This window comes from Vanacampus margaritifer, chromosome 1 (assembly GCF_051991255.1).
Source record: "Vanacampus margaritifer isolate UIUO_Vmar chromosome 1, RoL_Vmar_1.0, whole genome shotgun sequence".
Classification (NCBI taxonomy): domain Eukaryota; kingdom Metazoa; phylum Chordata; class Actinopteri; order Syngnathiformes; family Syngnathidae; genus Vanacampus; species Vanacampus margaritifer.
In genome coordinates this window covers 706,194-718,517 of record NC_135432.1, presented here as the reverse complement: position 1 = coordinate 718,517, position 12,324 = coordinate 706,194, and the positions used below count along the sequence as shown (strand labels likewise).

General features: G+C 41.2%; 1 protein-coding gene across 3 annotated transcripts in view; it reads left to right on the top strand.

The window, feature by feature from the left end:
- Positions 1-12,324, top strand: part of LOC144055004 (receptor tyrosine-protein kinase erbB-4-like) — a 202,741-nt gene that overhangs the window by 89,021 nt on the left and 101,396 nt on the right. For all 3 annotated transcript variants that reach the window (XM_077570553.1, XM_077570560.1, XM_077570544.1), the window contains exon 2: positions 6,212-6,363. In XM_077570553.1, coding sequence (XP_077426679.1) covers positions 6,212-6,363 — 152 coding nt within the window. The remainder of the gene's footprint in view (positions 1-6,211; positions 6,364-12,324) is intronic.

Below are 12,324 nucleotides of genomic sequence, written 5' to 3'. Positions count from 1 at the left end.
TATTAGCGATCGCCCTTGTTTGGGTTCTTAATGTGGAGAAATTCTCAGGGCAGGCACGGCTCTATTCTAGTGGGACGCGGGGCTGTGGGCCACCCCAAAATCATAAACAATAAATTAAAACTGTTTATTACCTTTAGCAGATGTCAAATCAAAAACACAAACAAAACCAGCTACGATAACTCTAATACATAATGCCTTGATTTTTGTTTTTAATAAAGTTGGACAACGTCAAAGCGGCCTTTGCATCCTTCTGCTGCATCCTGCTCTTGCAGATGATTCAGATCATTATTTCAAAGCTCCTTATGTCAGTTGGCAATCTGAAATGTTTCCCTGATTTAACCATATCTTTACCTTGGATACCTTGCTTAATTGTCAACTTATATACCCATTTGCCTCACAACTGAGACTACGAAGTCATTAAGGATAGTTAATGATGACAAAGAGAAGATATTAGGCAGTAAAGGAGTGCAAACGTGTTGCGTGAGAAGGTTGGAATGAACGACGTTTTGGATTCTCACTGCAATAACGTGCTTCCCTTGACACATCCGGTCTGTGTCTCGATACGACTTGTCACACTGAAGGGCTCATTTGCCTTTTGCATGCTCATTACATCCAACTCAAACTTATTTCCTCTTCTGGGAAGCTACTCCCCCCTCCCCTACAAAACGGGCGTGTGTGTGTGTGTGTGTGTGTGTGTGTGTGCGTGCCCGTGCCCGTGCCGTAAATGAGTGCTTCATTACAAACATGCCAGTCGACTTTACACACACCCTGACGACAGATTGTATTTGGAAAGTTAGTGAAGCTGATGTGATTTAGAATTGGATGCTGACACTAAATACACTTGCATAAACAAACACACACACACACACACACATTCTATGCATATCCTTCCGATTTTCGCATATTGGTACACGCAACCATTAATGTTCTTGGATTTCCCTTCATTGTTTTTCCCTCCCATATGGTTGAGAGTAATATTCGGCTTGGAGCGAAGGCACAAACATGCACGCGCCATCTCTGGCAGCCCGTTTGTGCTACATTAACTATAAACCTCATTTCCCCACAAAGAGAAGCCACTGGATAAATTACGCTGTGATGACTCATTAAACTTTTCACACATGCACAAACGTGTGCATTAATTTGTGCGCATGCAACTCCGCCCTTCCAGCCTATGGAGGAGCAAAACTGCCAACATTTAAAATAAATAAATCAATCAATTACTAAAAGTGAGAAAAAAAACAGATATAAAAAATATAATTCAAAAATTAAATAAAAAAAATAAATGAATATAAATGGGAAAAAAGAAAAAATATATATCCCTAAATAAACAAATAAAAGTACAAATAAATACAGAAATAAAAAGCGAGATTCTAAAAATAAATATATAAATAAATGTTGAAATAAATACAAAAACGAGTTCCAACCTGAAAATGTTTAAGGCGAAAGTAAACAACCAAAATGGCGCATAGTGATGAATTGTTTTTTTTATTTTGGTCCTCAAATTTCCTTTTGACTTATCTTCTCGCAATTTTGCTTCATTTATTGTTTTTATCTTATTTCATAAGCATTCCATACAGTGCAGTAGTTCGCTGTATCATTTCATGCAGGGAGATTGCGGCATACTGTTAATTACGTTGTGTTATGTGAAGTTCTGTCGAATATTCATGAATGAAAAAAGCTATCTAGTTTTATACTCGAATAAATTGTTTTTTCCCATTCACGGTCCGTGTTTCCAAGGGGGCCGCCCTTGGAGAGTGACATCACTGTAGTCAGTCAGTCAGCTTATTTTTTTCCGACTTCTCAAGTGGAATTCAAGGGGGCGTTACCGTACGCACTTCCTGGTTTGAACTCAGAAAAGTCCGACTTCCGACCATCCTCGAATTTAGCATTAGGACCGCCCCCTCATTTGAATAACATTTTGTCCTGGCAGAGCGTCTGCAGCATGAGATAAATAAATGTGAGAGCAGACCGTTTTTATTTATTGATTGATATTTATTTTTATTTATATAATTATTTTTGTATTTATTTCCCCATTTATTCATACATATATATATATATTTTTTTTAATCTCTTTTTTTATTTTTGTATTTATTTATACTTGTATTTATTTACTTAGGGATATAGATATTTTTAGTTGTTTTTATTTCCATTGATATTTATTTTTGGGGACTTAATTTGTTAATTAGATTTTTTAAATGCGTTTTTATTTTCACTTTTTGTCATTTATTTATTGAGTCATTTTTATTTTGGGCAGTTTTATTCCTCCATCCCAGCCTGCGCCGTTGCAGCAAGCGCTGATAAATGATTGCCTTTTCATTGAAACAACAGTATTTGCTGTGTGTGCGTGCGTGGTCGTAGCATGGAATCTGAGATGAATAAACTTGAATGCCCTTGTCGGGACACCCGTGGCTGGGAGGTCGCAGTGGATGAAGCCAGGATACAAAGACCTCAACATGTAAGCGATGAGTCAGAGCAGCACTGGCATAAAGGCTGCAACAGGGGGTTCTCTCCAGTTGTGATGGAGTCCATACATTCCGTCCAGGTCAAGAAGCGTTTGGAGCGTAAACTCAAAAGAATGAGGCAGAAAGAGCTTTTTGTGTCCGGACGACTGCTTTCAGAGTGACCAGAACCGAGCAGTTAAACCAAAACACCCAAAATATCTAAGCTTGAAGATGAATCATGAATCCATGGTGTCAAAATCCTCGGTGATTTGCTGCCCTAGGCCAAAGTGTAGATTGTAGACCCCTTCCCCCCAGACAACTACAAATAATACAAATAAATAGCATAAGTGCAGATAGAACTTTTGCAATTTGTGCTGACATTATTAACAATTTATTTTTTTCAAACTATGTATGTAAGATACATATAAAAAATAATGAGGTCAATGACGGGCGCCCATTTTGTTAACAATTGACGGGAAACTTCAAAAATGTACGCCCCCTTCACTAGATGGCGCCATAGGCGGCCGCCTAGTTTGCCTACGCCCTGGGCCGGTCCTGCATGGGGTGGCTTTTACCTTTAAGTACTCGCTCATCATCCACCCTAAGAACAATATAAGCATCAAGGAATGCCAATGAGCACGCGTCGAATGTATGCAAGCCTTCAGAATGCCAAAGCTGGCTTGCGCACAATCAAAACGGGATGAAGTAAAAGAGGCCGTACATCCTGTCAAAACTCCTCGCAGACTTAAATGTCAGAGTTGTTAGTAATTGTTCCGAACATCACCAGCAAACTCTTCTGCCATAAGAAAAACTTTAATGGATTCAAGGAAGCACGCTCTCTCAGAATCTCTGACACCTCATTGACTACATCACTGTCGGCCCCGAAGGTCGCTATGACGTGTTAGCACAAGAGTGATGAGCAGTGCAGATGAATGCGTGACACTTCCTAATTCGTCATGCGTTTGCTTCGTTCAGAAAGGCAGAAAAGAAAAAACACATCAAGACAAACTTAGAGCAACCTGAAAGCAGTTGTCCAATCACAAGTTAGGAAACTGGCAGGACCTCGACTGCATACAGAAAGCATTTGAAAACATCATTTGATACATCAGAAAAATCAAGCATGTAAAAAAAAGTGCCACACGGACCTTGCTAGCAAACACTATGGACGCAATTTTCATAACTTTGCCAGCAAGATGAATTCTGGCGGTATTTGTGAGTTGACAAACTCCGGAGAACAAAGCCGATCTTTCCTCGATCGGACCGAACGGGCAAACCTAACAGACAAATTGATTCTGCAGGTAATTATGTTCTCGCAGGATTACTCACCGTTTCCTTGTTGAATATGAACAGCGAGAGGAGTTCCGTGCATTTTATCTGGTAAAAATGTTTGTGCTTTGCGTTGGGCATGAAAATAAATTAGAGCCCATAAACTTGAAACTTGGAATACAAGGCAACAAAAACTGAACAGCAAGACACCTGGGAACATTTGAGAAGAGGTTGTTGTTTGCTCTCTAATAAACCGAGTTAGCGCGTTGGGTTCCGTTCCGTGTAAGGCAAGGAGGTGAAGAGTAAAATCCTGCGAGTCAGGAATATATGACTAAAAGGTTCGAACAATGAGAAGGACGACGACACTCAAAGTTAGGAGCTGGCGGTCAAAACCGGTGAGGATGCAGAGGAAGAATGCTGACTCAGGGATGACGAATGCCCGTCAACTCCTGATGGCGACGCTGCCCGGGGATGTCAGGGATGATTGAACCCCAGATCTTGCTGGAATTTGGGACACCCTTATTAGGAGAAAGTGATGACAAGTTACATGATCTGAGGATCTCACCTTCACCCGACACGTCACGTCCTCCTTCCACTTTCCGTTTGGGTTTTACATTGTGCTGGAAAGTCGACAGAACAAGTGCACGGAAAGAAGTGCAGAGATTTGGCTTGAGTGTCGAACCCTGCAGGCACGGGTCGGTATCCCTCCCCCCCATGTGCAGACCAATATTTCTAAGGTTTGAGATGAGCCCTATTCTCTAGATATGCATAGAATCTTTAAATGCCGTCAAACAAAAGCACTTGTAAAGGGTCACATTCGCCGACTATATTTCGTATGCAACTTCATCACCATTAACGGCTAAGTGTAATGAATTCTACTAAAAAAAAAAAAAAAAAAAAGGCCCCAAACCATCATAAATGTAACATTCCTGATAAAAGTTTTACGGTTTCATCAGCTCAGGATGCTTCTAATGAAACAAGCGCGGAGGAGTTTAATTTGTGTCATCAGTTGTTTTTTTCTTACCTTACTGAAATGTTGCGTTCAAGTGTTTGGGTCATATAAGATGCGTCAACAGCGTCGCTTTTGTACAATCAACTGAGACAATAATGAGGAGGATGTTGATGATATCAATACGGGGCGCCAGAATCGCTGCTTGAAGATTTTCAACAATCTTTATGTCGTCTACGCAAATTCACTGAAGGGGCTTTCAGCAGAAAGTTTCATATTTGCTGGATGATAATCATGAGTTTTGCAGCGAGCGTGCCCTCTGACCTTGAGCCACAGCTTTGAACCATCATTGCGATTGGCGCGGCTCATGTTCATGCTGCTCGTCCAACCCCAGCAGCTGCCCGTCGCCCACTCGATTGGCTTCTACAGCTCAAAGCCCGCCAGGTCACCACCTTTGCTGTTTCTCCTTCATGTCCCGTCCGACTTCTGCTGCGTCAGCCTTTCAAACGCGGCCAGAAACAAGCGCGGGGACAGCGCGGGCGTAACCGCGCCGCCGTGGAAGGACAACATGGAAAAGATAGAGGTAGAAAAGTACAAGGTGGTCTCACTGGACAAGTGTGGGGGGGGGGGGCTCAACCGTCAGCAGTCCATTGTGAGGCCGCCATCCGGAGATGACCTTCCTCAAGATATGAAATTCAGCTCAAAAAGTGCCGAATTGACTCCCACTGAGTTGATTTTAACATCTGCAGAGTTGAATCAACGCTCACTTTTAAATAGTTACATATTTAACACTGGGAAAAAAGTCGATTTGAACTCGCTTCGGGAGCTAAAGTGGAATTTTAACACTCCCGATTTTGTTGTGAAGCCGAAACACAGACGAAAAATCGAAACAAACTTGTAGTGTGAACTGCTTAAATGCTCGTTGAGTGTGTGCGTGCGTGCGTGTGTGTGTGCGCGTGGCCGATATTGGCTTTGGAGGGTTGTTTCCACCTCAATTTTCACCTCCCTCATCCCCAAGCAAACACACACACACAAAAAAGTGGGTTCCAATAAGGGATTATTACACATTTCTGCTCACCTTTCACTCACTCACACACACGCATTTTCATTGATCGGAGCCATTTTATATCCTCTCTCAGACTTTCTTTGTAGCCGATCTGAAATCATCCCCTCTAATAACTCATCAGTGCGCGCGGTCAGCAAATCTCATTTATCACTGCAGCGCAGGTCCCCGCGCCGCCATTGCGGGCGTACCTTCGTACCCACAGCAATATGGAGGATCACCAAGTGAAGAAAGGCCAGCACACTCATCTTTGCGCAGCGCCAAACGATCTATAAAGCAATATAGGAGTTTATGAGCTATGGGTGTTGTTGGAAATGAGAGCAAGTTCAACAACGCAACAGTCGATCCACTTTTGCTTTCCTCTCGCTCAGAGATATTTTTCAGGATGTCTCGTTCTCAACGTATGGTGAATATAAGTTGATGACATAAAAGAAAAAGTCAGGTGCTGTTGCTATTACCTTGGAATTCATTTGTGCATCTTCTTGTCTCCAGTTTGTCCCGGTACAGAGAACAAGCTGAGCACCCTTTCGGACCTGGACCAGCAGTACCACACGCTGAAGAAGCTCTACGAGAACTGTGAAGTTGTCATGGGCAACCTGGAGATAACCAGCATCGATCGCAACCGAAACCTGTCCTTCCTCAAGGTAGGGAGCCGATTGTTCGTAATGACGACCGTGTCGTCGATTAAAACGATTTCGCTGGAGAGAAAATCAACGTTGTTGACGTTTCAGATCCAGCGAGAGCAACAAATTAAAAAAAAATCTTGCAGCACAACGGTAAGAGAAACGGGGGAGGCTCTTATTTATAATGTCTTCAATATCGTATTGTATTGGCATATAGCCCAAAATACTCACTTGTACAACTGTGCGCTAACATCTAAATGGCAGTAGACTGGCAAATGTGCTGAGCTGGGCCCGCCTCATAATCAGCTCCACATCCCACATTCGTATTTAGATAAATGCTCCTTGCAATGTAGCTTCTGACTGAATGTCCACATCAATGAGCTTGTTCGTCCGTGGAACTTTACGATGACTCCTTGCAGCGAGAGAAAATGGCAAGTGATCCAAAATGATTTGTGATTTTGTCTTTGCAAGTTCCTATGTTGTGGAAGCACCCTGAATGCACCGTGTTGCTCGTGATGCAAAATGCTATTCATTTTAATGACACCCCAGTTGGACTTTACTGCGAAATAAAAGACACAACAAAAAGAATTACACACATTGTTTACAAAGTATTTTAACGTAAGACATACTTTGTCATAAAAAGCAACGCTAACGCTAGCAGTCAATGTAAAATACAGTTGTCAGGCAAATAGGAAATTATCATCGAGTGATATTCCTTCAAACAAATAATATTGACTCACAAACGTTTTTAGGAACACATACAGAAAGGTCATATAGTGTAGCAATATTTAAATGGAAATCATGTACAGGTCTTCTCCCTAATCTGCAAAAAATGTGTTATGTCAATAAAGCACAATAACAATATCCTTCTACACTTTTTATCTTCATGTCAATGTGTCCTCCATTCGTGCACGTCGCCGCACGGCCTCGAATCGGCCAAGGTGGCCACGCCGGTATTTTCATCCATTCATTATTTTAATATTTTACTTTGTATATTCTGGATTTAAAGTTGGTTTTTGGTAGTTGATTAAACACAAAGTTTCAATGAATCATTGTGAAGAATTGTGATATTTATTTATTTTCCGTAGTTTCCCCGCCCTAGAATTTTTCTTTTTAAATGGTGATTTTATTCATTTATTCATTTTTATTATTACATAACGGTGAGATGGAAACTGACTGTCAATATGCCAATTGCATTTTCTACAAATGTCGTTTTTTTAATACTATAATGCTCTCCCATAATGTAGGGACACTTCATGTACAAAGTCATTACCGGTATCGTAAAAAAAAAAAAGAAACAAAAGAAGACAGGCATTATTTGAATATTAAAGGCACCGAGGGGCAATTGCAATATATGAGCCCTCAAGACTTAAAAAAAAAAAGAAGGAGAAGAAAAAAGAAATTCTCTAATGAGGCTTAGGCAGATTGAAAAAAACAACATATTAATCATGTCAAACTTATACCTGCGAGCCAATTCCCACTTCTTCTTTTTTTTTAAAACTGAACCATGATCATGGGCCAGAAAAAAATCTTTTTGGTCCATAACAACAAACACATCCTGCTTCCGCACTGCGCATAATCTGGCGCTGCATTCATGGCTGGAATTCCGCAGGGACTTTCAGCACAAAGTTGAGAAGTTTGTTGTTTGTTGTGCGAGCAAAACATGCAGACAGACAAAATGTTTTCATTGATTACATGTATGTAATATACTGCAATATACTGGTGGCGATGTTCACACACCAGAAGGAGCAGCACGATGTACAACGAATTCAATCATGAATAAATATTAGCTTAACTGGTTTAATTATTTACACGTGATGTCATTGTTATTCATTTAACATTTTTATACAGTACAATATTGTCACATTACAGTTTTTTTTTTTGTCTGCACTGTTACAGATCAATGAAATTTCCATTCATTTAAATGGTGCAAAATGCTTATGGTACGAGTGCTTTGAGCCATGAACATGGTCAGGGAACACATTCATCTCAAAAATCAAGAGACGACGGTATTTGATATACGATAATGTAATCTGGGATTTGAAACTCATGGTGGGAAGCGTTGAAATATTCAGAGCAAAAATCGAGGATTGGACTCATGTTTTTTTTTTCAGACTGAATAATTCCCATGGTTTCACATTTCATATGCAAAAAAAGTGCTACACAAATATTTGCTTTGAGCAATGAGTGTGCTAAACTAATTAATCAGGTTACCACGGTATTTGATTGATATCATGTACTAATCTGGGATTTTTATCTCATGGCAAGAACCCTTCAGAATAGAAATCCGAGATTGGACTCATGCTTTGTTCAGATTCCAGTGGTTTGTACATTGACTGCGTCAAAAGTGCTATACAAATATTTTGATCGCATGACCACGCGTTGCAATAAAACTTTGAAGCGGTTGAAATGTTAATGATGAATGAAGCGGAATGAAATGCTGCCGGTTACGTATTCATACGCATTCGTATTCATTCTCCTGCCAGGTTTGTGCTTATAAATCACAACAGCGGCTCGGAGAGTTGAAAATGAGGCCCCTTGTTGTTTCAACACCATGGACAGAGGCACCAAATTGTGTGTGCGTGTGCGCGCGAGTCACAAACCTCAGCACCATGGACAGATGAATGTGTGCGCCGTGGACTTGGTGCTGTTTAATGAAGTGCGTGCAGTCTAATTACTGGGCCAGCGCTATAAAATGAACACCATAAACAGTCCCATTAGGCTCAGCATCATTAGGGAAACAATTAGACATCTGGGGATTGTTAAGTGGATGTGAGAGAGGTCAGGTCTCTTGAGTTTAGCTGGTTGCTATGGCAACTGTTTGTCTTCAACACCACAGTTTCATGCTCACGTCTTTTTTTTTTTTTTTAAATTTGTTATCATTAATAATATTTTCCCTTTCATTTGATACAATTTGATTTGAACTTATTGGGAGACAGCTTTATCTTGAGTCATAATGATTATGATAGTTAGTTACTGTTGTTGACTTAGTTTGATGGCCGCTTGGTTTGGCCAGCAGATGGAGAAAATTACCATCTAGCACATTATGATCTTCCAATGAAATGAGCCAGATGGAAATGTTCATTTTTGCAAACATACTTTTATTTAAAAAAAAAAAAAACGTTTTATATATATAAAATAAGTTGCTGAGGCTTATTTTCAGAACCGGTACTGTGCTTGTTTACTTTAAAAGTCAACCAAAGAATTTAGTTCCAAAACTGACATACCTAAACTTTCCCTTTCCACTGAGATTTTCTACCAAACTGAGCACTCTTAAGTGCATCAAGTCATTTGAGATGACAATGTGGGTGGGGCCTGAAATGAGATGAGGGGTGGGGTCGGTCGAGGAGTTACTCGGGTGTCAATTTAACTGCTGGACAAAAACAGCAGCTGTGCTGAAATGACCATTTTAAGATTGTGTGCGCGCCTTCGGTGCCGTTCGCTTCTGTCACAGCGACGCCGTTACGGAGCAGGTGAGCGCGATGGACGAGACGAACGCTGACAGTTAGATGGATGGGGATGGCTCAGCGACCGCTCGGGGTTCAAAGCGGATCTCTGACTTTCTCATACTCCTCATTTACTCATTCATTTTATTTCCACCGTCATTCTGTGAGATCATGCGTCAATCTTTCCGAGTAGGTCATGCTGGAGCTTCTCTGTAAATGGAAAATCCATCTTTGGATGCTGTAAATCAGACAGCATGCATCTTAATATTGTAAACATTTCAGCTTAATAATCTCCATAGATTGCTTATTTTTATTTTATTTTTTTAAAGGAAACCATGTTCAATTTTTTGCACTGTTTACCTGTAGTTCAAACCTAATACATCACAGTTGTGTCTTCAGTTTATTTTGTGACTGTAGTTGAATAGAAATGCCATCAATCCGTTTCAGCCTCCCTGAAAACCCAACAAAATATTTTCTAAATGTGTTTTTGATAAGGAAAATATTGTCATAACTATACTAAATATGTACTTCGTAATACAATAATAATAATTTTAAGTTGAATGTAAAAAAAGAAGCTAGGCTTTATATGATCAGGTTGGGGGGATTTGACAATATATAAAGAAAATATTTTAAATTATTTGGGGAAAAAATGTTGATAAACCATATTAGCAATGGCAGCACAAAACCGCCCTGGAATTATGGCGATTGAGTTGACTGTAATCATAACATTACAGCCCATCCCCCATTTTGCATAAAAATGCAAAAATATCTGCCGATCCGATCCAGCCGAATAAATCATGTGCGCGTCATGATTAGTTCATTGCGGGTCATTTTTGTATGTGCAGCTGGAGGGCAGTCTGTAATACAGTCAAGCAGACACAACAAAGAAGAGCTTCACAAATACTGTAATTGACTCGCTGCAGTATGAATCTTGTTTTATGTTTAATTTCACAGTAATTTCAACATCTTGAAACTTGTTTTTGTTCTCAATGTGCCAAACTAGCGTTTGTTGTGAAGTATCTTGAGTTGAGTCCACCCGCACCATACAGCGCTCATATCTCAGTTTTGCTCGCAAGTCAAAGCAAGAAATTGTCCAAACAACAGCTTGTATCTCGAAAAACGTCACAATACATCTGAGATGTTTTCAAATGTGTTCTCATCCCACTTTATGTAAGAAAAGTGCTATAAGAATAAAGTTTGATTTGATAACATTTAGGAATGCATATAATGACATGAATTATGACAAGAATTCAAAATAATAATCAATAAATAAGTAAATAATAAATAATAAAGAGTTACATTGTTGCTTATTTGGGTTATCCTTCCAGAGGACCCCACTTCCCAAAAAAAACACACACCGAAAAAACATGATAGGTTAACTTGCGTAAATGTGTTTAAATGTTTTTCTGGATGTCAGGAGAAATGGCATACAATATGAATGGATGGATCTTTGTACTTTATCCATGTATTTTGTACAGACATATGAATGTCATGTTTGCCATTTAGCGGCGTAAGTTCACACAAAGTCAATCCCTCACGGTGAGGCCACTTCGGTTCCCACATAAAACCCTTGTCCAATAATTGAGAAAGAAGCATGAGAAAATAACATGTGACTACACGCTTCCCAATGTTGAAAGGCGATCACCAAGCCTCGTCCTGGCATCTCCCCTCCGACGTTAGCTGGCTACCGTAGGCTGCCTGTCACTCACAATGACCCATTTTCCCAGAAGTGAATCGGGGTGCTGTGCCAAGTGGCCCCAGTGGCCCCCAAGCGGCTAATGGTGTCACCTACGCTGACGGACTCTTCATTAAAGTTGGATCAATACGGCAGCCAGAGCTCGCGAGCGCAAGGCCGGATGCCAAGGTTGCCCCGGAGAGTCCTGGACATGTCCGTGGATTACCGCAAACACGTATAGGCTACATTCAATAGCATCGGCGCCCGCTCTCATGTTGGCACGCAAGCTCCGTGGTGAAGAGGGATGAAGGGCACAGTCGGTGACTTTTCAGTGGCCTTATCTGCCGCAACCGCCAGCCGAAAGTGACACAGAGAGACTAATGACGTTCTCGTGCCCGTGCGCTTCTCATAAGTGATGAACCAATGAGGGAGATATATTCATACCCAAACAGTGTTTCCCTTGGGCTGAAAATCAAGACTGTGTGCCTCTTTTCCTGGAAGAAAACTAGACGAGATAAGACTAAAACTTCCATTAATAAGCAATGGGGTGGATGCCACCGACTTCCGGGTTTTACACATCAGCGCCGTTTCCGTTCCAACACTCGCACCCCCACCCCTGCGCCCACGTTCATCGGCGGCAGGGCGTCTCGGCTATCTGAAATGCTCGGGACACTGAGACACTACACGCTCGCAGCCTCGCACCCGTCGGCGGGAACTCGCAACCGAGGAGCACAAAGGCGGAAGCGCAAGTATTGGGACGCGGCCCACGCGCCGCAAACAGGAAACAGTGAGAAGACGGATGTCGGAAGTCCCGCCTCCTCCGTGGCATACAGTCCATAGCTTGAACTAAATAAGTATGCA